Here is a 26,498-nt window from a genome sequence, read left to right as displayed (position 1 = left end):
AATATCGTAACATTTATAAAATCGGAATTAAAAAAATCCACACTTTTGAAGACTGATCATGATAATTGAAGACTTTATCTTGAAATATGTGTAAGTGGTATTTTATTTCAGTGTTGCTGTTTTGAGTATTTCCCATTGATATTGCCGACAATTTGTATGAATTAGTACATGGTAAAAACTCTTTGTTTTCTGTCATGTAAATTATACCGAGTGATGCAAGATCAAAATAAACAGATTTTTAGAGACTATACACCCAACCGATTTTTCCTAACAGTATGGCCCATTTTTGTAACATTGGATTTGCCGCGGAAATTCAATTTTTCTTTCGTGGAATCACACTTGATAACTCTAAGAAATTAATTGTGCATGTCCTGGAGACAGTGAGGCAAGATTGAAAGAAACGGGGCTACTACACAATGATACAACTTTATATTCTGATGTGTCACTCTCGAGTCTGATACAAGGAGAGTTCTATATTGACCTTTCTAGGTTACAGTCATGGGTTATAGCAATATGGCGGGAAGAAACAAAATATAGATGAATTTGTATTTTATCTATCTTTTGTATTCATATATTTTTTACATTTAATTTCATTTCCACTTGCAAAATGTAAAATCAACGTGCTCCACATTGACTTTAATGTGAAAATGGTCTTCGTGAAATGAAAAGATTTGCCATCCTCATTGTGCCTACGCCCAGTAAGTAGAAATTCATATCTGTGGTTTACACCCATATCATTTGCTTAAATGTACCCTAGTTGCCAGCTCTTCAAAGGAAAACAAAACAGTTCAACATTTTTTCACTACAATTCGGTCATGCTTCATACATGTACCATTGTTATTACATGTACATGTACATCATAGCATTCCAGTGGTTTTGCCAAAATTTTAAAAAAGAGGTTTTGATGCATGCTGTTTATGAGATGCAGCTCCTGTGAACATTTTCAAATGTATTTTTGTCAACTACAATGCATTGCGTTTTCTTACCACGTTGTCATTATTTTCAACTTCCTGAAATTCTAAAAGTTGAGATACACCAGAAATACAGAAGAGGGCTGCAAAATTTAGGCTTATGTTCTGCGCTTACGGCCTTTGGAATGATAATTTTAAAAAAAATTAAAATGACTGTGCACTGTGGTCCCCCATTGTACTACAAGTGCTGTTAAGTCTACTGAGTTAGTATGTACATACCGTGCTTCTTTGTTGGCCAGGTATTGCATAATAGTAGGTTATATATAAATCTAAAGTGTAAAAAAAAGTTTGAGGCGAAGTGTTGTCAAAAGAAACATATTCTGATTCAGTGCATCCTTCTGTCAATACTTATATACAGGAAACACTTTAAGAACTTAAAGCACACAGTTTTGATGGGGTACAATTAACCTAAAGCGTCACATTCCATAGACACATTTGAAAATCCGAAGATGACGACAACGAAATGCTTCTATTGTAAAACACTAGTATACTGCAATCCAAAACATTTAGCATTGAAATGATGCGCGGACAGGTTAGCTCAGTTGTCTATTTTTCTGTTAATCTACATATAAAACACGAAGTTTTACATACTAACAATATACGTGAATTTTAATTAGTGATGTAATGAATATATGTTGCATTACTAAGGATCAGAAAAAGCACTCTGAACCCTATTCATACTTAAGAGGGCCACATTTCTAAATCATATGGACCGATGTCTGAAATTACACAGATGGTGTCCCTTTCATAGCAACCTTAACCCCCAGAATCCCCTCCCTAGCTTGGGAATTTTATCTTATCCTTTTGCAAAATTAGCTTGGAATTATGTAAGTTTGTTTATGGATTGTCTGAATGAGACTGAAAATCCCCTTTCGCTTTTTGCTGTATCATATCAAGGCAGAAGTAATGTTTGCGCTGTTAGAGCCATTCAATTAAATACAATTAGATATTATCTAAACTTGTACCATATATACGGATCAAGATTTGCAAGACAGCAATTTGATATGTTTTTGAATATCTTTCCCCCTGACTCAGAATGGCTGAAACCTAAAGGTTTAAACTTGATATACAGTTGTTGCTGAATTTTAATTCTGCTGGGAGTATCCATTTAAGTTCAGTGCATTGTAAGGACACACGCACCGAGAGAGTTATTAATCTAACTATCTGAATTTGTATGATATATGAAAACCTTAATCCATGCACCGCTATCTATTTACTTGGCTGTCTACAGACATGTTTTCAGGGGAAATGTCACTTTTGGAACAAACCTCTCAGTCTTGACTTTATTCACGGGTACACTAAATATAGAGATTTTTTATTTGTTAAAATAATATGGATCTGGAAACCTTTCTCGGTGATTTATTTTGCAAGATCAATATACCGTCTCTTAATGCGAGAGAAGAGATTTGAGCGAACGATTTACGAAGATTTTCTATCTATCAAAATAGTATGCTGTCTAGGGTAAATTTTGTTTTCTCTCATGTCATTTTTGGGCTTCGGAGAAACACTGAATTTGTAATATACCCCCAAAAAGGCTTATTGTGATTTATTTATTCATGGATACGGCCACCGGCTCAATAAAGTATGTCAAACAAAATATCCCTAGTCATACTTACTGTTTGTGATCAAACAAAGACCAAACACGCTATTTTTAGTTCATTACGTGTTAGAAGATGTGATTGTCCAATGTGTTCACCAATCAGCGTTCTTTGCAGGCAAGCTTACGGTAAAACACAATCCTATATATATAGCATTTCACATTGAAACGGAATGTTGTGCAATTGGTTGTTGTTGTTTTTTTTTTTTTTTTTTTGGTTTGTTTTTTAATTGTCTTTTTTTCTATTCGCACTTTGAATTATTATGAGACTTTGGATGAAATTAATCCAGCTTTTATTATTCCAAGGTTACTCAAACAATTCTACGCATTAGCATAATCAAAATATCTTGTAATGAGGAGAATTATCGGCACCTTATGTTAGGTTTTTATAACGAATAAAACAGGTAATAAAAAGTAACTAACATATTTTGTGTCGCGATTTAGTTAAAGGTAAATGTTAATGCAATATCCCTGCCAAATAATGTGCTAGCACATGGTGGTACAATGTAGCAGTATGAAATTCAAACTCCTGACCAGGAAGACTTCTATCTACATTTCCACAATCACAGTAACCGCAGATTCATCATTTGTATGTAGGTAAAACACCAAGATTTCGAATATATTTCCTCGGGTATTTCCATTCCTATTTCAACATAAAATATTCAGCAAAGTAATTCCATGTCCTTTGGAGACTTATAATGACATGGTTCATCATATAGGATGATGTGTTGATTAAATCATTTTCATATTAGTTATGAGTCCTAAAAATGAAAATGTCATTTTACCATAAACCTATTAGGCTATTCGTCATGGTTTGAGAACTTTATTTTATGGATGAATTTTAAAAAAAAAAAAAAACATGGCATATTTGTTTTTGTTTGCCAGTATCATTGTGTTTTGATGAATCGATTGTGAAATGTGATACACTGATTGATTAATTGATTGATTGATTGATTATATGATAGACAGTGCACTTGGATGTCTTTTAGATTGTTTTTTTTTTTTCTTTCTTCTTTTGAAATATCAGGATACTGAGCGAAAAAGCATATATTACATGCTCATTTTGAAATATTTTCATACCAATTATTTGCGGCACATAATCTTGTTTATATCATATTTTGATACCGACTCAGCTATTTTTACATCAATCCATCGATATGATATTTAAGGGCCCCCTATACATTAATCAGAAATACTTTATGGGCAACTATGAGGATGAGCGTGAGTCTTTCTACTCCTACATGAAAATCATTCTTCGCAATAGGGAATATCAAAATCTTTACCGCGTAGCTGCTATAATCACCTTAAATCAGATATTAGAATATTTCTATTTCCTTTAGGAATTTAATAAATCCTTAAGGATTTTCAAATATTATGTATATTCCTATTTCATTTCCCTCTTTGGTTTCATAATGTCCCTAAGTGCGCGTAATTCCAATGGGACCCTAAAGGGAACTTTTAAAATCCTGTGCGATTTTACTGAACTCCTATGGGATTTTCGTAGTAAATAATTCAATTCCATCCGGATTTTAGCATACCAATAACATATTCCAATAGATGTCTGCTCAAACGTATGTAGTACTGGATGATGATCGGGTCAGATAAACTTTGGATTAAGGGACGCCAATTCCCCACTGGAGATTGGACTGATTAATTCCGGAACGTGTTGGATAAGTATACATATATTCATGTTTTAATATTCTTGCTCAGCGATAGAGTTATGTCTTCCGTATTGAAAAATATCAGCTGTAGATTGACATGTTTTCTTGCATTGGAGTTATGAAAAAACTCGATTTGAAATATTCGATATTTGATCGTGATATATATAATGTCAGTAATTTATGAACACTGTATATCTAAGTGTTGTATAAAAATATAAAAATGTTACAGTTATTTAATTGTTACCAAGCCTCTCAGTTCAGACAAAGGTGCAAGATTAATAGAAAAATTCTGATATCACTCAAAATCTGATAAGGTATAGAATTGATGACAAGATTTAAATTGACACTTAAAAATAAATTGAGAAGAAAATAATTTTAAAAGTTATAATACAGTTAATTTCAAGCATAAGTATAGTTGTTACAAAACTGTAGTAGTTTTTTGGGGTTGTTTTATTGGGGGGGTGTGTGTTAAATATGGAATCTTTTTCATATTCAGTACCCTGGTTCTCCGAAACATCGAAATGTGACAAAATTTATTTTCCGAAGTATAGCCTAGACTCAGTTTGTTGGTCAATCATCGAGGTCAGCTAAAGTTTTCGTGTGAATACCTTTAAAGATATCGGACTATGTCTTCTCTGTCCATTACAACATAAGAATTCCTTTGCGCTCTGTCAAATTAAAATAATTAACGATAATTTTAAAACTTGTTATAGGTATTACCACAGTATATACTGGAGCTTTATATGGAATACGTGAGGGATTCTTGAACTGAAGCCCAGTATCATGCATAAGTGACATTAGCAAAAGATAAAACCTCTTTTAAATTAAGGAGGTACTCTACATCATCATAATTCCTTTTAAAACAGGAATGAAAATATAAATATTAGCAATAATTATCTAATCATTTTAAAAATCGATGCCTAGCTACGTAGCCCAGTAGGTTAGCACGTCAACTGCTGAACTGTAGATCGCGGACTCAAGTCCAATAGGGGTTTTAAATTTTTTTCAGATTGCTTTCTACTAAATCAGCATTTTTTTTATTTTTTTATTTTTTGACTAAATAAGTAAAGAAAGTTTCAATTTCAAAATATTGTTCAAAATATCCCGAACTTTTCATCCATATCAAATTTCTCTGGTGTAGCATTCCTCCTTAATTTCATATCACAAGAACCTGTATTTTGATATTTTTTTTATAACATTATAGTAGTAGTCAGTAGTATACTTTCATTACGTCTTTCTAGATCATTGTAAATGCAATTGAGGATAATAGGGGTTAAGGCGGGTTATGTTCCCCCTTTGCCTAATTTCAAAAGTTGAGAAACTTGGATATCATTCGAGATTACCAGGATATCATCAGAGATTACCAGGACACCATCAGAGATAACCAAGAGATAATCAAGATATCATCAGAGATTACCAGAATATCATCAGAGATTACCAGGATATCATCAGAGATTACCAGGATATCATCAGAGATTACCAGAATATCATCAGGATATCATCAGAGATTACCAGGATATCATCAGAGATTACCAGAATATCATCAGAGATTACCAGGATATCATCAGAGATAACCAAGATATCATCAGAGATTACCAGGATACCATCAGAGATTACCAGGATACCATCAGAGATGACCAGGATATCATCAGAGATAATATAACCAAGATATCATCAGAGATGACCAGTTTTAGACTTCTTAATTTGTCTTCAGATGTTGCATCTGTTTTACATTAAAAAATCCAACGGTTGAATTTGAGAGGGGAAGACAGCAAACTTGGTCGGGTACTGGACATAGCCCTCTCTGTAACCAGCGGTCAATGATACCATAAACATGATTAGTAATGAATAATGCCCAACCGTCAACCCGCATCCTCGAAACAGATCAAACTGCCTGCCAATAACATATTCCATTCTACATCAAACAAGTATGATTTTGTCATGTTTATCGACCAAATATTATCTCAAAGTTATTCACGCTTGTAGTGCAATATGAATCTTGTTTTCCAGTGAAAATTTCCAGACTTTTAAGAAAAATCGTAAATGACGTCATATTTTGTTTAATGTTTCTAGGTACATGTAAGCATGTACTGTAATGGAAAATCACTAAGGTCAGTACTAGAGTGATATAAGCAGTAACTTCACTTTTAAATATAAGTCTGTCAGGAGAAAAACTAGTGTTACTAATTTGTATTGTACATAGAATTATTTACATATCGGTTTATGGATGAATTCATTACTGACATTGAATAACTTACTGTACATGCCTGAAATCACAATTTGGATATTAATATTTCCTCTCGGAACCTTGAAAAGGAGCCAACAATTTTCTTCATCTTTACATTTGGGAGAAAACAATTATATGAAGAAAGATAAGATTAATGTTATTTAGTATGAGAAGTGAGAAGCCAGAGGTTATTGCACCGAGAAGTCGCCATAGAAAGAACTCCAGCGATTTTCTTTCTTAAAAAACCATGGAATTATTCATTCTAACCAAATAAGATATTAGTCAGTAAAAGTCTACCTGTATTGCAAGATATTGATTAACTGTAATTTGTGTATTTCAAGCTTCTGAAGTGGAAATCGCAGACAGAAGGGAAACAGATCTACCCTATTAAGAGGCAGGCGAGAAAAATGGTTTGTTATAAAGATATGATTTAAATTGTTCTCTATGATCTTTATGCTTACATCTTATTTTCCCTCTTGTTATTATCATATTCCGAACTTGTATCTATGACAAGAAATGCATGTCTGTATGTTACCCATTGACCTCATGTACTATACATAGAAGTGGTTTTCATGATCAAAAATAGATTTCCATACCCAACAATAAATGAGGAACAATATCTAGGCCTGCTCACTGTGTTTACAATGTAAACAATAGACCTGGTACACAACTGTATATGTGATTTCCTTGATTTGCTATAAATGGCGTTAAAATGACGCCGTAATTTTTTATCCTTTTTATGTGCAAACACACTATATACCCATGAAAGAGTTATTTGAGTTATTTGAATTAATATTCTTTATCGGGTCAGCCAAAGGTCAATAGCCAAGTTTTCCTTCTATTCCCCTATGTTGGCCTTTTAATTTTCTGATCTGAAGCTTTGACATTTGTTATTTTTCCATAAATTGCAGTCAACTACATTAATGCGCCAGGGTGGGGCAATCCATAACACACACACACACACACACACACAAACACACACACACACACACACACATATATATATATATATATATATATATATATATATATACATATATATATGAAAATTTGATAGTTTGCTATAATTCAAAGTTTCAATCTAGGGTAAAGCAAGATGGCAAACAAGAGACGTAATTTGAATTGGTAGGAACATACATGTGCGTGTGCATGCGTCCGTGCAAACCTGTGTGCGTGCGCGCGTGTGTGTATGTATGGAAAGCGCACGAATTATTTATGCTAAACGTAGAGCTGCAGATTATCATAACAGCTAGATATCTAGATATCGATTTTAGGATGAAATTGTTTATCACCAGTAGAAAAATATTGTATTGGTTGACATTTGGTTTCGTATTTCGTCACGGTACGTTTGACAATTAAGTAGAATGATGTCACCTAATTATTTAACCAATCACGAAAGTACATTCTAGTCGTTACAATTCAGGCCTCAAAAGCACCATTTAAATGACTGATTTATGGGAAATATTTATTCTTGAATATGAAAAACATTTCATATACTTCCTTGGCCGAACAACGACTTACCTATCTAGTTTATTCACATCCTGGTGTATATTTAAGATAAATCTCTAGTTAAAGGGAACTTTCATTTTTGCTAGTGTCATTCTATCGACAGGGTGATGTTTGTACAAAAAAATGTATCCAACTAATATCTGTGTGTGATATTTTGGATAATGGCCAGTGAAACCACGACAAGTGGTCTGCTTCAAGACTGTAAAATCAAAACGAAGTTGAAAAACGCAGACGTGACTGGGAAACTTGACTATATGAACGCAGGATATGAGACAGATATTCACGATTTAACACCAGGGAATGTGCAAAGCATGATCAACAGTATTTCATTGCTGGAAAATAATCTGTCTTCCTTTGCGCTACAGCTAAATTCCTACGTAAGTTTTTATATGTACACGGAAGTTTTTATATGTACCATTGATTTACGAAACATTACACATGTATATTATTATAGTATGTTGTCGTTTCAAGATAATCTGTATTAGTTCACTTTTAATTTTTAATTGAAACACTACTTTTACAGATATCGTGCGTAAGAGTGCCGAGACGAACCCCTAGAGGTAATGTCATAAATTCCCCAAGAGCATTCAACTTCTGGATTGGAATTCTAGATCATAATTTGAATTGTTTATATTCATCACAAACGTTAGGACGATTTATATATATAAATAATTATTCAACTCCACAAGATATACCATAACATGACTCCCAATTATCTAAACAATATAATTCAGTCTCTGAGAAATCAAGGTCACAACTACAACACAAGAGCAACTAATTCACTGCAAGAAATCAACTCTAGAACCAAGCTATACTTTAATTCATTTTTTCCATCTACAATAAGGAAATGGAATGCACTTCCTCGAAATGTCCAATTAAATCCATCTCTAACTAGCTTTAAGAAATATCTTAATATAAGTGTCATTAATATTCCAAACTATTTTTATTTAGGAACAAGAATCGGACAAACTCTTCATGCAAAATTGAGATTAGAATGCAGTGCTCTTAATCTTCATATGTTTCAAAGAAAATTATTTAATTCACCCCTTTGCATTTGTGGAGAAGTAGAAAGTATTGATCATTTTCTATTACGCTGTAATATGTACTCAAGAGTTAGGACCAATACAATTTTGACACTGCCATATCCACTTAATGTAGAATTATTGTTATACGGTAATGAAAATTTATCTGAAAGTGAGAACAACAGCATATTTTATTTAGCCCAAAAATTTCTTGTTGAAAGTAAAAGGTTCTGAAAGCTGTTCTACTACATCTACATGTAATACTGTCATATTGTATATAAAATATACTCATGTGCACCAAGGTTGTAATAAGTGGAAAACCTGTGTTTATTACTTATTGTTTATATGGCACAACTCTACAATTTATTATTTCAACTTTGTCTATAGTTTATAAGCATTTGATCTGTATCGACACTTATCATACATATAAACGTGTGTTATTTTTTCTCCCAATACTCAATTCCAGCTTTTCTCTCTTATTCCTATTTCTTTTTGCATGTATTGTAATAATTAGTATACGACTTATTTTACTTAGAATTTTCATTCACCTCTTACTTGTAAGATATTTAGAGCGAGATTAATATAAGCCTTTTGGCTTGTTTCTCAATTTATTTCATGTATAAGACATTGTTTGTAAACATTATCGAATTATTTACGAATAAATATTGTTTAAACTAAATAATTACCCCGTTAGATGGCGTTCAACAAGTAAACAAAAATATCAAGACACTAATGATTGAGATATTTTTTTTTTCGAGAGTACTTAATAAACTCATGTATGGCAAGCCGTTTTACTATTTATTCGAAAAAGGGATATCTATTGCAAGCCGGTTTACTATTTAGTCGTAAAAATAGATGTTTCTTTATATAAGAGAGATATCTCTTTACACTAGAGATATATCTCTATTAGTTGTAGAGATATCTCTGTAAGTTAGAGAGATATCTTTTTACGCTAGGGAGATATCTCTTTAACTTAAAAGATATCTCTTTACATAAAAAAGATATCTTTTTAACTAAAAAGGATATTTCTTTTTCAAAGGGATATATCTTAAAGCTAGAAAAGTTAGAGAGATATCTCTTTAAATTTTCAAAAAGACATACACTTTATCTCTTTAACTTAAAGAGATACCTCTTAAATTAAACAGATTTTTTTTATCAGAATGACTTCTCCCTTTTGCGCATTTCCGTTAATATGATGAAACCCTATTTTTCATCCAATTAAAATACTTCTAGTGTAAAAATGGCGGAAAAGGTGATACCGTAACTATTTCTTCTGCGCTCCTATCCCCCTGGAGTCTAGTAACCCTAGCTGCAATAATGTAACCTCTCTGATTTTTTTTTTTTTTTTTTTTTTTGATTTTTTTTTTTTAGGGAGAGGGTTACAACTTCTTAGGATCTCCGTAATGGTGCAAATGCGGGAGTGATTCACTCCCGCAACATTTGCGCTCATTCTAAACATTTCCTAACTTTTTTTACGTAAATGAAATGATATACTATGTTTCTTAGTCAATATATAAATTTACAACCTGCAACTTAAGATTTGTGAGGCTCTATTCTACCGTTTTCAACAATTTCGATAAATTCCAATTTCTCGATTCATATTTGTGCGCCATGTTTGATGTACTGAAGTTTCAACTTCCGATTGTCAAGTCATTTGCATATGCCATATAAGGTAGTATTTACATCAATGGACAAGTATGGAGGCGAAAGCTATTTCGTCGGTATTGAAAAGGTTTGAATTTAATATCAAGTTAAAAACCGAACAGCAGAGTGCAAATTCTTTCTGCAACAATATGATTTTCCTTTCTTTGTCGAAGTGGCTCGAGTAACTACATTTTCTCGCTGATTGTCAATGTTTAGGTTTTTCATTAGATCCACCTACGAGATCTCGCGATAACAAGCATGGCGGAGCAGACGAAGAATTTTGCATGCTGTACATTATATTTAATGAAAAACACTTTTATTAGACATGCCCGAGCACAAAGTTGGTACTCCTTTTGGTGTAAACAACATTTGGGACCAATACACAGAGTTTATTATCGGTTATTTATAAAATTATTTTGCACCATTACGGAGATCCTATGGAATTGTAGCCCTATCCCGAAAACGTCAGAATAAAAAAAATTGGATAGGGCTACATTATTGCAGCAAAGTAAACCTGACATCATCTACAAATAGCTTATAATAAGTTAATAAGCACATAATAAGTTAAGCATTTACCTGAGATCCTTATAAGAATTTGATTAAAACGAAGTATTTCATTGTGATCCTTAAAAATTATCTGCTTTGGCAAGCTTCCGGTTTAGGGAGAGTTCCTCAAATATTCAATCTAATAAAAAATATTGGAAAGAGATATTACTTTCTCTTTGAGAGATATCTGTTTTTCAACCATTAAAGAGATATCGCTTATACTTTAAGAGATATTTCTCTAGGAATTCTTAGAATTCTCTTTAATTGAAAGAGATATCTCTCAAAGTGAAAGTGATATCTCTCAAAGTAAAAGAGATATCTCTTAAAGTGAAAGAGATATCTCTCAAAGTGAAAGAGACATCTCACAAATTGAGAGAGATATCTCTTAAAGTATAATAGATATCTCTCTAAGTGAAAGAGATATCTCTCAAAAAGAAAGAGATATTTCTCTAAGTGAAAGAGAAATCTATCTAAGTGTAAGAGATATCTCTCAAAGTAAAAAAGATATCTCTCAAGAGTAAAAGAGACATATATTTAGGTGAAAGAGATATCTTTCAAAGTGAAAGAGACATCTCACTAACTGAAAGAGATATTTCTCTAAATAAAAGAGATATCTAACTAAGTAAAAGAGATATCTCTCTAAGTGAAAGAGATATCTCTTATTTAGAGACATATCTCTTAAAATTAGGAGATATCTCTAATTTCAAAGAGATATCTCTTTTTAAAAAAGAGATATCTCTTTGAATTAAAGAGACATCTTATTTTTTTTAATAAATAGTAGGACTTGCCATAGATATATCTTTAACTTTGATAGAGATATATCTAATCTTAAAAGATATCTCTTAAGATTAAGAGATATCTCTCAACTTTGAGAGATATCTCTTAACTTTAAGAGATATATCCTAACTTTAAAAGACATCTCTTTAAAGTAAGAGATATCTATAATTTAGAGAAATATCAATTTAATTTAGAGAGATGTATCTCTTTCTTTGAGATATACAGTGTATCTCTTTCATTTAGAGAGATATCTCTTTAAAATAAAGAAATCTCTATTTAAGTTAAAGAGATATCTCTTTAACTTTAAGAGATATCTTTATAAGATTTTGAAGGAAAAATATTTTTTAAAACAGTAAAGATGTCTCTTTCTGAGTTCAATAGGGATATTTCTCTAACTGAAAAAGATATATATCATGATTAAAAAAAAATAATTCTTAAATGCACACAGAATGCTCCCCACAGCGGAAGCGCGCCAAAATTGTATTACATGGCAAGAGTTGGAAGTAACGAGAAGCAGGGATTTTGGTCTTTCGATGTGCATACATGTAAGAATGAAAAAAATACAAACATCTTATACATATATACTATTTTTTATTTACTTTGTCAAATAAATCTACTAGATCTACTGTTCAACACAGAAGAGACAACCTCCTCTACATGTTCAGCCACTTTGATCATGTTCACTTATTTAACTATTGTAGTCAATCTATTAAGGTCATGTCTTTAACTTTAAGAGATATCTCTATTACATTTTCTGAAAGAGATACTTCTTTAAGAGATATCTCTTTTACATCAATAAAGAGATATATCTTTAAGATATATCTCTGAAAGTTAAAGAGATATCTCTCAAATTTAAAGAGATATTTCTCAAAGTTAAAGAGATATTTCTCAAAGTTAAAGAGATATCTCTCAAAGTTAAAGAGATATCTTTCAAAGTTAACGAGATATCTCTTTTTCGAATAAATCGTAAAACAGCTTGCCATACTTGTGCGCTCCCTGAATAACATCTAAACAACCATATCGTATCAGAGACATATAATATAATATATATTATATATGTCTCTGATAGTAACAACCATATCGTATCAGAGACATATGATATAACATATATTATATATGTCTCTGATAGTATCAGAGGAAAGTGAAAATATTCTATTTAGAACCAGGGCGCATTTTACAAAAGAACTTGCGACCAACTTTACATACTGGAATTTTCCTGCTTATTGTAAGATCATTCACTCCAATGCGAAATAGTGAGGGAAAAACACAATGTTGAAATTTAAGCCTCAGAAAAGATTTAACAATTCAAGACTTGTGACTTTGTCGTAAGTTGTTTTGTAAAACAGGTCCCAGGATCATCCCAGGTATCCCATTTTACTTATATTATAGTTAAGCGAGGAAGAGTCCAAAAACATGATTTCCGGGGGACGAGATGTTCTGTTTTCTGTCTTTGGAAATGTATGTAACTCCCTCCAAAGTAGCCTCTATTAGCGTAGTCAATAGCATTTTGAACTAGCCAATCAGCGTCTTTATCAGAATAAGCCTCGCTTTGAGTTCAGAAAAAGATTGAGTAAATCGTCCAGACGATCGATATGATTCAGACTATCTAGATCAGAGCAAACTTACTAATAAAACCGTATTGTTGACTGAAATGGGTATATATTTTATCGAGTTTTGATGTTCAAGCATTATTAGAAAAATTATCATTTCAGGTCGTCCCCATCTGCCATTACAGCCTAGTGCTGACAGCGGGATTTTTGATAGGCCAGGTACGTATTAAAATAAAAACATTAGCAGTCTAAAAATACATAAGAATTGTAAATAATTAAATATTTTGTTATTGTGATTCTTTGTACAGTTTCAGTTCTAGAGCCTGTGAATATACCGAATCCACAATTTTGATTTTCCGACACACGCAGCTTTCAAAAATGAACGTGACCATAAACAAACGTTTGGCGGATCCACTGTTTACAAAAACCGACCAATCCATCTATAAAAAATGTTTCTCTCCGAAGGTTTTCCCTCAAAGGTTCAAGGACATGATTACCATTTTTATTGTTTTGCAGTGTATAAAATCGTGTTATAGCTTGAGTTCTTGGCTATAGGATTTCCCAAATGTACCATGTCATATTGGGGTTGACTTTTGATGAATTGTTGTTGAGACAAATGTTAGGAGAACTACATCTGGACGAAGAGTTTAAGTATACCCAGGCTATTTGTAGTTCCGTGAATATATATCATTCAATAACCACTGTATAATTTATCATTATATATAGTATATAGTATATATATATATATATATATATATATCCAAATTGTGTTTTTAAAAAAATCACAGTGTCCGGTATAAAATATTAAAAGAAATAGAATAAACAGTACACAAAGTTAAAAATTATATGACATCGTTATGTACGTGAAATGTTAGGACGCCTTTATGACGTCAGACCATTTCAAAACTATTTTAAAATGTAACGCCTGAGGATTATAAAATATATATATATACACACAAAGACCAACAACATAAATAACCAGGCTGTCAAATTTTCGGGACTACTAGTCCCTTCTTCAGGACAAACGAATTTACATAATATGGTTGATATTAACAGAGAATAACAAACAGAAAAATAAAAATACACATAATACTAAAATTAGACAAAATCTACAAACGTATATACACCACAGACCAAATGTTTGGTTTTTTTTTTTTTTGGTTTTTGTTTTTTTTGTTTTTTGTTTTGGCTTGGTAATCCATGTTAATTATGTAGCGAATTAGAACATGTCATATTCGTCCAAAGAGCTTATCCACAACGCCAATTTATTTGGAAAATTATGAAGATTTAGATATCGCCCACATTATGTAAACCTTTTCGTTTGTCCTGAAGAAGGGACAGGTCGTCCCGAAAATTTGACAACCTGGTTATTCGTGTTGTTGGTCATTTTAGTGCTTTGTATAATTATTTTTTTGTATTTGACCTTGTATCCACGTTGTGGATCCGACACTTCTGGATATCGGGTGTTGTTGGATGATTGATTACATATTGTTTAACGTCCCTCTCGAGAATTTTTCACTTATATGGAGACGTCACCAATACCGGAAGTTAGTGCTTTTATATACAATATAGATAGATATTGAATGAATGAACGTTATTTATATACTACTCCAACTGTCAGTTAATTAAACAAATACATCTTATGAAATTCCTTTAAATCGATTTTTTATGCCAATCGGATATATACTAATTCGCAAATATATTTTGGAAACTTGTATCAAATATAATATTTGCAAATGAAACTGCACACGAATACAACCTGGTTAACACGATACAATGTACACAATTGTTTGAATGTGCAATAAAGTATGTTTTACAGCTGTGGGATTTTTATTACTTCAAGTCTGAAACTGTCATGACTTTTGGATACAACACAAAACTGAAAGTTTCCCACAAAATAAAACCATCGAGAAAGTCCATATGCTTCCCGCTATCGAGGAAATGGTGGAAATTTCCACAGAAAGATTTTAAAACAACCAGTCAGACACACAACTCGATCAGAAAGTAGCTTAGGGATGCACGTGATCAAATGATTTTATAACACAATGCGTGGTCGAACTTTGAAAAAAGGGGTCTTGAAACATTTGAAGTTGAATTGCGCATATCAGATATGTTACAGAATGCTGAGCAAACCTGTTTAAATTGAAATCGCTGTTGTAGATTAGAGTTTTATATATCATACCGATACTGTGTAATGTAACCTCCAGAGACATCCTTAAACGTCTAGTGGTAAAACGTAAGTTTAATATAAAGATTTGGTAATGGATTCAACCGCTGATTGACCGTAGCCAAGTAGAGAGTCAAATGCTTTTGCATCTTTAATGGTATCGGAATTTATGTTTTTATCACATTAAGCAGCAGAACTGTACGTAGCTCTAATGGGGAAAAAATGAGATTGATTAGAGAGCAGCTACAAATCCAACCGTTACAAAGTTTAGCTTCTGCGCACAATCTTCGCATTTTACATCGCTGTCTTGAGATTTTCATATCAACGAATTCCTAACATATTTGATATCTGATGGAAGTGGGGGTGTTGTCGAAAAGTAGGGCTAGAGGTCCCTTACTATACGATTGGCGTGGTCAGTTTAGGGCTAGAGGTCCCTCACTATACGATTGGCGTGGTCTGTTTCACCAGCTTGGATGTTAATTAAACAGTATTTTTTCAATGCTGGAAACCAGTCCAATTTCTAAAGTATGATAAACAAGAGGTACTCTGAGCAATGCTCACTAAGAATACCCCCCGCTTACCCCAGTATCCCAAAGGGTGTTGTATAGGTATGAATTACCTCTTTCCTGAGTGTAAAAATGTGGTATCCCTTTGTAGAAGAAAATGGAAGATATAGTCCGAACACAAATCCATGGTATAAACCTATAATTTTGACCTTGAGATCAAAGGTCAAGGTCATAAAGAGGTCATGAATGTACATGACACATAGTATCATGGTAATACACCCTTGTCTTATGGTATGACTATGTCAAAACCCTATAATCAATTTTGACCTTGATGTCAAAGTTCAAGGTCATATAGAGGTCATGAAGGTACCCGACATATCGTCTCATGGTGATACACTCATGTGTCAAATATAGTATGCCTATGTCAAAGAACAAAGAAGTCATGGCCCTGACACGAATCCATTGAAAAAAAAACCCTTTAATTTTGACCTTGAGGTCAAGGTCATATGGAGGTCATAAAGGTACCCGACAAATCGTCTCATGGTGACACACTCGTGTGTCAAATATAGTATGCCTATGTCAAAGAACAAAGAAGTCATGGCCCTGACACGGATCCATTGCAAAAAAAACTTTTAATTTTGACCTTGATGTCAAGGTCATAAGGAGGTAATGAAGGTACCCGACAAATCGTCTCATGGTGATACACTCATGTGTCAAATATGGTATGTCTGTGTCAAAGAACAAGGAAGTTATGGCCCGGACACGAATCTGCAGACGGACAGACAGACGGACGGACAGACAGAGTGATTCCTATATAACCCCTGAACTTCGTTCGGGGGGTATAACTATGCAAAATAATAATACCGGACAATTTTAACAAATTATCAAATGCTATCAACAAAGTACCTAGCTGTCATAATGTAACTGTTACCGGGTGATAACACAAACAAGCATTCCGGTCACAAGGTTTATTTTATCACAACCGATCAGAATAACATCATTCACAGATCATCAAAATGTAATTCAATAAATATCATCCAAAAGATTCTACAGCAAGTAATAACAAATATGATTCACTCCCGCAACATTTTCAATAATCCTAAACATTGGCTGACTTTCTTTACGTAAATAAAATGGTATTCTATGTTTCTTAGTCAATATATAAATTTACAACCTGCAACTTACGATTTGTGAGGCTCTATTCTACCGTTGTCAACAATATCGATATATTCCAATTTCTCGATTCATATTTGTGCGCCATGTGTGATATACTGAAGTTTCAACTTCCGATTGTCAAGTTATTTGCATATGCCATTATTTACATCAATGGACAAGTTCGGAGGCGAAAGCTATTTCGTTTTGATGTAATATCAAGTTAAAAAACGAACAGCAGAGTGTAAATTGTTTCTGCAACTATATGATTTTCTTTTCTTTGTCGAAGTGGCTCGAGTAACTGCATTTTCGGACAGATTGTCAATGTTTAGGTTCTTCAGTAGATCCACCTACGAGATCTCGCGATAACAAGCATGGCGGAGCAGACGAAGAATTTTGCATGCTGTACATGATGTTTAATGAAAAACACCTCTATTAGACGTGCCCGAGCACAAAGAGGGTACTCCTTTTGGTGTAAACAACATTTGGGACTAAACACTCCGTCCCGCTTATTATCGGTTATTCATAAAAATTATTTTGCATCATTACGGAGATCCTATGGAATTGTAGCCATATCCCGAAAACGTCAGGAAAAAAATCGGATAGGCCTACATTATTGGAGCTACGAAGTACCCAGTACTGGTCGATTCAATGCAGGGGGGATCTTATGAGGAATTGGTGTTTATAAATGGTGGATGTGCGCAACTGCGCGGAAAAAGTCATCATAAAGGACGAAGACTTTGTTTACTATACATATAGTTGTATTAAAAATGATTTTATGCTAAGCATGAATTACTGAATTTCAGTAAACTTGATACCCTTTTCAATCTGATGAAGTTGACTTGTATAATTCGCATTAAGTGTAGAACTAAAGTAGCTTGGTTAAAAAGAACACAGGATAATATCTAATACACTAATAAGGCATTTGTAGATGTGCTTCCTTATATTACCTGTGTATAAGTTCAATATTTAACCCTCACGGAGAATTATCAGAGACTGCGTACTATGAAATTGGTGTTCATACTTATTTTGATATGATTACGTTGCTTTGAATCAGTCCTTTAAATAGAGGTTGAAATAGAATACGTTACCATGAGCATATAAAGGTATTACACACATACACAAAAGAAACCGGGAAGAAGAAAAACACGTGAATAATGTACTTCCCCGATAAATGAAGTTTACGGAAAAGTCTGACATTTTAACAGTTTCAAAATGGAGTCGGAGTTGATTCCCATTCCTACCCTTCGAGAACTTGAAAAAATTCTCCTGGATCTAAGTGGTAAAATCCGAATACAAAGTACTTCTCTTGAATGTCACATAGAAAACATGGAGGAAGATGGCAATGCGGAATTTATAGTGAGTGAAAACGAGGCTGTAAAGGTTCTTGAAAGGACAAGTAGTCTAAAAGATGAACTGGAGAAATTCAAGTTGAACTTAAAAAAGTTCCAAGAAATCACAAAACAAAAAAGAAACAGCAGTAAGTAACCATCGTTTTATTTCTATTCAATATTCATATGTAGTACATGTGTCGCATTTTGAACACAGGATCACAGTTCTTTTGAGTATTATAAAAGATGTCTTATGGTGATAGGATAACCCAAGATTTTGGACTGCATAAAATAAAGTAGAATTTTGCTCTGTTTATGTGGAAATATCTATCACTTGAACAAACAACAATGCTATGGGTTATCAATACATGAAAATCACCGATGAAAAGACGTTTTGAAGGGGTAATGTTTATGCCCCAGTAATAGGAGATTCGGGGGCATACAGTATCTGATCTGTTGTCTGCAGAAACTTTAACCTTGGTCATAACTTTTGAACGGCTAGTGCAGAGATGTTTATTGTAACAAGGCATTTCTTTTCGTACAAATGTACCAGAATTACTTTGTTTCCAAGCGGGGGCATCCGTGTTTCATAAATACATTTTTATTTCCATTGAATTTTCAAGTAAAAATTTGTGAATAATGTAAAAATAAAGTTGGTTTCATAGAAAAATTTGTAGTAAATATGGATTTTGAAAAATATTGAAACATTTACAAACAGTTTAGCCAAATTTTATCACGAATTCTTTAGGGTATCCTATATTTTGAAATTATCTACTTTGCTGAATTCCAGTTGTGTATAGTAAAGTGATTGAGGTGGTGCAGTAGTTAGTGTTCACTCTGTGATAGGCAGGTTCTGTGTAGTAAAGTGATGGAGGTGGTGCAGTAGTTAGTGTTCACTCTGTGATAGGCAGACTGTGTATAGTAAAGTGATTGAGGTGGTGCAGTAGTTAGTGTTCACTCTGTGATAGGCAGACTGTGTATAGTAAAATGATGGAGGTGGTGCAGTAGTTAGTGTTCACTCTGTGATAGGCAGACTGTGTATAGTAAAGTGATTGAGGTGGTGCAGTAGTTAGTGTTCACTCTGTGGTAGACAGGTTGTGTATAGTAAAGTGATGGAGGTGGTGCAGTAGTTAGTGTTCACTCTGTGATAGGCAGACTGTGTATAGTAAAGTGATGGAGGTGGTGCAGTAGTTAGTGTTCACTCTGTGATAGGCAGACTGTGTATAGTAAAGTGATGGAGGTGGTGCAGTAGTTAGTGTTCACTCTGTGATAGGCAGACTGTGTATAGTAAAGTGATGGAGGTGGTGCAGTAGTTAGTGTTCACTCTGTGATAGGCAGACTGTGTATAGTAAAGTGATGGAGGTGGTGCAGTAGTTAGTGTTCACTCTGTGATAGGCAGACTGTGTATAGTAAAATGATTGAGGTGGTGCAGTAGTTAGTGTTCACTCTGTGATAGGCAGGTTCTGTATAGTAAAGTGATGGAGGTGGTGCAGTAGTTAAAATCGCAGGTCCAGGAATCTCTCGGATGAGAATTTAAAAACTGAGTCCTATGTCACGGCAGGTATTGGCACTATACTAAATACCCACTGTAATGGCTCATAATACCATGCATAGGTATAAAGTGGTGTTCAACATCTTGATATAACTGAAAAAATCCTGGAAGGGACGTAAAACAAACCCAACGCAAAGTCATTATGATTCGTATTGAGTGAGGAGATCATTTATCATCATGACTGAAATAAGCACGGCAAAGTTTGTAATTAATAAAGATTTTAAACAAACCGTAGGTCTACCACTACAGGGGTATTGTGTAAGGAGACCTACCCCCACCCCCAATGAATGTTCTCAACACAAGGACCTATAGTATTTCCCTGTATATCTATTTACATGCATTTGTAAGTCTGACCCCCTCTAGCTTAGTCTAATATGTATCTTCATCATTTTCAAAATAAATGACTTTTTTTAATCCACATGAATGTCCTGTACTCACTGCCTTTATCAAGTAACAAGCCAAGGCTAGTTGGCAAGATCTCATTAACAAAGGAACATAAATTGTAAGTTTTCTATTGTCCAGAAGAAATGACAAACTTCTTTTTGAAATCATTTTTCAGGTGAATCGAAGGATAAGGAAGAAACGGACGAACATAGTCCAGAATTGAAAACAGGTTGGTATTTTTTTTTTTTTTTTTTTTTTTTTGCTTGCTTTTTCTTCTTTTTTTCTTCATGATCTAGAAACTTCCTTTGAGGACAAATTCATGTAGGGACATTTTGCTCGTTAACAAGATAAAATATCGAATTTTTATTAATTTTGTCCAGTAAGCATTTTTAGTTACAAGTAAATAGTATACATTTCTTACCTATAGATGAGTCTATGGTAAGCACATGTCCAGTGGTTGGGCATCCGGAGTCCTTTTCAGCAGGTAAGCTATTCATTTTCATATACATTTTATACATATGTATGAATGTAGTGAATATGCATGGTGTTCTACGAGGCATATTTAGCATTAAGCTATCTGTATCAGGACCGGTCACGGTAGATTACTTGTTAGGAGAGTTCGCTTCACAACTCAGAGGTCCCGGGTTCAAATCTTGATCCCGGCGCGGAGTCACGCCTAAGACGTGTATGTTAGGTACCCGCGGTATAAGGAATGAACGTTTCAGGTCTCCGTCCCAGATTATAGTACATGTAGGCGTTGACACGATAATTGATTCTCATTGTTACGACATTGGGCGCCATGGACATGTGAAAATATATGGCACTTTGACGTTTCTATATGAGTGGAAAATATCACAAATATCACTCTAGATGTACTGAATTTTCCAGTTACAACGCTAAATATCACAAATATCAATCTAGATGTACTGAATTCTCCAGATACAACGCTAAACGGAGATGGGCAAGAAAATGAAGATATCAGTACAACCATCGAGGTACCGTGACTGAATTCTAGCTCAATTGATAATCATGAAAGTTAAACTTTTTATCTATATTTATAATGATGTACATTTTTCCACAGAGAGAGAACACGGAAACAGAAAGATGTGATCCATCGTCCGGACTCTCCGACACCATGGGTGGTTTTTAGATTCTAAATGACATCACTGAGGATTCAACAAACTCTTGATTTAAATATTCAATTGATGCTCACATGCAAATTAAGATATATTGGCTGACACCCCCCCCCCCCTCTTTGCATTGTGGTAAATGGTGAATTGAAGGACGAAGCTGTCCGCTCTTTTTATCCTTTTATGCTGTTGAAGTTTGGAATAGAGAACATTTTAATGGATTTGTTTTGTCCCTTTTTATTGTCGTTTGATTGTCAAGAATTTTAAACGTGTTCTCTGCTGCAACCACCTTCACCTTCAGAAAAACCACGCTATATGTATGGTACTCTTTATGATTCTTATGTGCAACAAAAAGGAAGTTCATTCAATTTTCTGACAACTTTCTTGCATCTTGTAATGAAAAAATGATTTGCTTGAAGTCAATTAGCCCAAGATCTATGATTTTTGTTAACCATAAAATATTTCAAATATAATCAATTATATATGTTTCAAAATATTGAATCCAGGGGCAATAACTCTGTTTTCATTAAATTATTTATCAAGTCAATTATGCGATAGATTTCATTCATTTTTAAGAAACAGTTTCATGAAATTGTTATGAATACTATTATATCGTTTTAACCAGTTTTTGTTAAAATTTAGTGATGCGGCTTAATAAGGAGAATTTCAATTTTTTTGTAGTTGATAACAGGTTTTTTGTGTGCTAATTGATAAAAAATTTACTAATACTGCAACATACTTATCTTATCATTTTCATTTGTTACTGAGATGTATTATTTGAGGATTCAACAATAAGACACAAGATTGAACCCACAATTCTAGATGGGGGGGAATCCAAGTCGAGAAAAAGTAAATATATAGTAGTTTGAAAACATTTTCTCTATTTATCATAAATCCATCGATTTGCTTGACAATTACGTAAACGATTAAATTATAGCCTTTTTTGTATGTGTACTTATACTTCTACATGTATTTGTGTACAATAGATTTTTTTTGTATTTATTTTATCAGAACATTTAAGTTGAATTATTGCAAATGTACGAAATATAATTTTACTTACCAAATCTAAGGTTATTGATGCAACGTGGATACAAAACTTTAACGTGTACAAACAAATGTATATTGACTTGCTTAAACATTTAAAAATATGGTTGTGGGGTTGTGAGGTGTTTTTTTTTTTCATATCTAAACAGGCTAGACTACATGATGTCAATCAATATTTAAAAAGCACATTTCTTTTCTTATACTGACAAAGTTTGTTGTTGTTATTGGGTGGGGTTTTTTTAAATGAAAAGCACAATTATTTATATTTCATTCAATTTTATTCAGTTTCATAGTTTTATTCATTTATCCAGTTACTTATTTCTAAACATTGGTCGTTTTTAATCTAATGGCAAATTTCCTAATCTAAAAGACACAAAATACCCCAATCAGATGAATTATTTTCTCTCAGTACATTTGTTTCCTTTTATTAAATAACGCAACAATGTAACTTCGTTTTACCCCCTCATGATCTAGATATATAGGTATTAGTGTTATATACTTTGACGAAAATGCAAAAATAACAGTGGTTACGCTATATACAAAAATTTCGTGATAAACTAATACGTGCTTTAGCAATGGTAAGCATTTAACAAATTCACAGTATACATTTTAAGTATCCCATCTCATTTGCAAGACAGTATTTTTTTTATCAGTGGGAGGCATTATTTGCCCTTAAATCAACTATAAAGCAATTGTATTTAAATCATTGTACCTTATTCTCCCTTTTCGATACCTATGTCTGTAGTATTTTGAATTACGGATGTGAAGTGTGGGGATTACATAAAGCACCTGACATTGAAAAGGTTCATCTAGATTTGCACTTGGTGTTCGTAAAAACACTAATACAACAATGGTATATTTTGAAACAGAGCGTTTACCATTGTATTATGTTCGTATTTTGAGAATGTTCAAGTTTTGGTTTAAACTATTGCAGTCTGAAAATTGTATACTTAATGCTGCATATGAATGTTTATACAATATCTGTGGAAATACAAAGCATACAAGTCGTAACTGGGCTACTTTTATCAAGGAACAACTTGATTGTTTGGGACTTGGTTATATGTGGCATGATCAACATAACTTAAATAGCCATGTTTGTTTGCCAATAATACAACAAAGATTGAAGGATCATTTTATTCAAAATTTACATAGCAACATGCAGTATGAATCAAAATGCACTATTTACAAACATTTGGTTGATAATTTTTGCTTGCAATATTACCTAGAAAAATATATTCCTAAATTGCACAAAAAGGGTATCTCCAAAATAAGGCTATCATCACATAATTTATCCATAGAAACTGGCAGACATAAAAATGTACCACGTGAAAAAAGGTTTTGTAAAACATGTATCACTGAAATTGAGGATGAATACCACTTTTTGTTAGTCTGCCCTGTATATTGCCAGATTAGAGCTAAATTAGTGAAAAAGTATTACTGGAGTAAACCTTCCATGTTCAAATTTATACAACTATTAAGTGTGAACTATGTAACTTGGGGAAATTTATTTGTAAAGCTCTTGAACTAAGAACAGTCCATAATATGTAATTTGTATCGTCATTCTCCTTTTTTACTATCATTATACTATTGTATTTACTATATACTATTGTATGCTAGATGTCTTTGTAAGAATTAACCGTTTATTTTCAGCTTTGTAATTATTGTCCATGTTCAATTTTGTTATAATGCTATAAGATGTATGTCTTTCGCAATAAAGTTATTATCATTATTATTATAGCATCATCCTATGTCTATCACCACTACTTTTAAAGACCACATAGAATGCCGCGGTTCTTTCAGAGAAATATGTACACAAATACATGTAGATATAGACAAATGTTTCCTGAAAATCTATAAATACTGACGCTTAGAGAGGTTTTGTACGAGATTTGTCATGACATACTTCATAATTTGTATTGTCGAATGGTGCTTACGCTAAATTTGTCTATCACAGGGTATTTAAGGGGGATGGGAAAGTTTACATGGACTTTGCTTGTTGCGGAAATGATAATTTAAATGGTTTGATGTGCGCATCAATTCAATTATTGCGGGCAATAATTTAATTGATGCGCGCAGGGTCGAAATCTTTTTGTTTCATCAACTTTAATTACGCTTTTCGGATATTTTGTCTGTGCTAGAAAGGGGTAGAATGTAATGTTTCAAGCATCAATTCAGTTATTGCTCTCATCAATTAAATTGATGCGTACACCACAGTGGTGGAATTACTGCTCGCAGAATTTAAGTTGAAGCTCGATAAAAATGATATGATGATCTCTTTAATTCAATTGAAGATATCTTTAATTGTTTACAACGATTGTGTATGAGGAATTAATGCGCGTATCAATTCTTTTTTAAAAAGCAACATTTCAATTAAAGATATTCTGGATAAGTTAAATTTAAGATATATTTCATCAAATATTGCTCTCTTTAATGAATTATTGCGCGTATCAATGACATCATAAATACAACTGAAGATTGGAATAATTCAATTATTGAACAACAAATGCGCCCGATCCTAACCCAATTAAATGAATTGATACGCGCAATAATTCAATTGAAAAGAACAATAATCTAATTATTGCGAGCATAAAAATTATAAAAATTGCGAGCAATAATTGAACGCTTTACTTGAATGGATGCTCCTATTAATTCAATGACTAGGGACAATAAATCAATTACTGAGTGCATTCATGGAATTGATTCGACTTTAATTGCATTATTGCTTTCTTCATTATTGAATCACAACGCGCATCAATGATATCATCAATTCATTTGAAAAGAACAACAATTCAATTATAGCGCGCATCAATTCGGCAGAATGATTAATGCTATCAAGAATTCGTTAATTTGGCGCTCCATAGTTTTCAGAAGATACTCGAGCTCAGATTTGATAATTTCGTGCACTACAGTGAAATGACCGTGCTTCGGCTCAGGTGAGCTAAAAGCAGGTCCCTTGCCTCGCTAGGCGTTGAAAGTAGAAAAACCTCACTGCGACGGCCCTAAGCGTCATGTATATATTAAAATCTGCGGTATTTCCAACTACACACAATTCTCGAATGGATATCGATTGTAAAACAACAGACAAATATTGTTATCAGAATGACAGAAGGAAGGAGGTACACGGTGCAGTGAACAGGTGCCTTTGAAAATTTCTATCTGTTAAGATGGAGAACAAAGATGGTGTTGATAACATACATACATGATATATCTGACGCAGACATTTCCTTCTCTATCAACAATTAACTTTTTTTTTTAGAAACATTCCTTTTAGAAATAAGAGGTAAAACTATCTCTTATGCATCATATATCAAAAAGAAGAAAGAAAAGGAGCAAAAAAGAATTAAAAGAAAATATCAAATTACTAGAAGAAAATGTTTGTGACAGCAATATCAATGAATTGTGTAGTGAAACGCAAGAATTAGAAAACATTAGAAAAGATAAGTTGCATGGTATTTATGTAAGAAGTAAGAAAAACAATCACATTATTTTTGTACTTTAGAATCTAGAAATTTCGCTAGCAAAATCATATCAAGATTAGAGTGTAATGATGGGACAGTAATTTATAAACAATCAGAGATGTTTAGGGAAACAAAAACATTCTATGAACAAGAATACAAGAAAAGCAATTTAAACACAATTATAGACTTGCACAATGAGCTTGGTATTGAAGATGTTCCAAAACTTTCAAATAAAGAATCGGAATCACTAGAAGGTAACATTACCATTGA

General features: G+C 33.1%; 2 protein-coding genes across 7 annotated transcripts; both read left to right on the top strand.

Moving 5' to 3' along the window:
* Nucleotides 1-5,795: 5,795 nt before the first annotated feature.
* On the top strand, nt 5,796-15,327 carry LOC125669277 (uncharacterized). 3 transcript variants are annotated; one of them, XR_008802530.1, is made up of 7 exons: nt 5,796-6,157; nt 6,303-6,340; nt 6,798-6,866; nt 8,069-8,342; nt 8,489-8,525; nt 13,667-13,723; nt 13,813-15,327. XR_008802530.1 is itself a non-coding variant. In XM_048903727.2 (4 exons), exons 1-4 carry the CDS (start codon nt 8,127-8,129, stop codon nt 13,854-13,856), a joined length of 354 nt encoding a protein of 117 aa, XP_048759684.2. In that variant the 5' UTR covers nt 7,873-8,126; the 3' UTR covers nt 13,857-15,327. The 3 variants fall into 3 exon arrangements, 1 of the variants encoding a protein (XP_048759684.2); XR_008802531.1 differs by lacking the exon at nt 6,303-6,340 and having other exon boundaries at nt 6,143-6,157; XM_048903727.2 differs by lacking the exons at nt 5,796-6,157; nt 6,303-6,340; nt 6,798-6,866 and having other exon boundaries at nt 7,873-8,342.
* Nucleotides 15,328-18,313: 2,986 nt separating this feature from the next.
* Nucleotides 18,314-24,502, top strand: LOC125668352 (uncharacterized). Of its 4 annotated transcripts, none has more exons than XM_048902333.2 (5): nt 18,314-18,809; nt 20,772-20,825; nt 21,024-21,080; nt 21,485-21,591; nt 21,678-24,502. In XM_048902333.2, the coding sequence occupies exons 1-5, from the start codon at nt 18,545-18,547 to the stop codon at nt 21,744-21,746; spliced, it is 552 nt and encodes a 183-aa protein (XP_048758290.2). In that variant the 5' UTR covers nt 18,314-18,544; the 3' UTR covers nt 21,747-24,502. The 4 variants fall into 4 exon arrangements, with proteins under 4 accessions (XP_048758290.2, XP_048758291.2, XP_056019253.1 ...); XM_048902334.2 differs by having other exon boundaries at nt 18,315-18,809; nt 21,518-21,591; XM_048902335.2 differs by having other exon boundaries at nt 18,324-18,809; nt 21,536-21,591.
* The last annotated feature ends 1,996 nt before the right edge of the window (nt 24,503-26,498 follow it).

Source organism: Ostrea edulis, chromosome 4 (genome assembly GCF_947568905.1).
Source record: "Ostrea edulis chromosome 4, xbOstEdul1.1, whole genome shotgun sequence".
Classification (NCBI taxonomy): Eukaryota; Metazoa; Mollusca; class Bivalvia; order Ostreida; family Ostreidae; genus Ostrea; species Ostrea edulis.
This window is presented reverse-complemented; position numbering and strand designations above follow the sequence as displayed.

Coding starts and splice junctions, on each gene's coding strand:
- LOC125669277 (XM_048903727.2), top strand. CDS start 8,127: ATGGCCAGTGAAACCACGACAAGTGGTCTGCTTCAAGACTGTAAAATC. Junction 8,526..13,666: donor GCCGAGACGAACCCCTAGAG/GTAATGTCATAA, acceptor TTATCATTTCAG/GTCGTCCCCATCTGCCATTA. Junction 13,724..13,812: donor CGGGATTTTTGATAGGCCAG/GTACGTATTAAA, acceptor TTCTTTGTACAG/TTTCAGTTCTAGAGCCTGTG.
- LOC125668352 (XM_048902333.2), top strand. CDS start 18,545: ATGGAGTCGGAGTTGATTCCCATTCCTACCCTTCGAGAACTTGAAAAA. Junction 20,826..21,023: donor TAGTCCAGAATTGAAAACAG/GTTGGTATTTTT, acceptor TCTTACCTATAG/ATGAGTCTATGGTAAGCACA. Junction 21,592..21,677: donor ATATCAGTACAACCATCGAG/GTACCGTGACTG, acceptor ATTTTTCCACAG/AGAGAGAACACGGAAACAGA.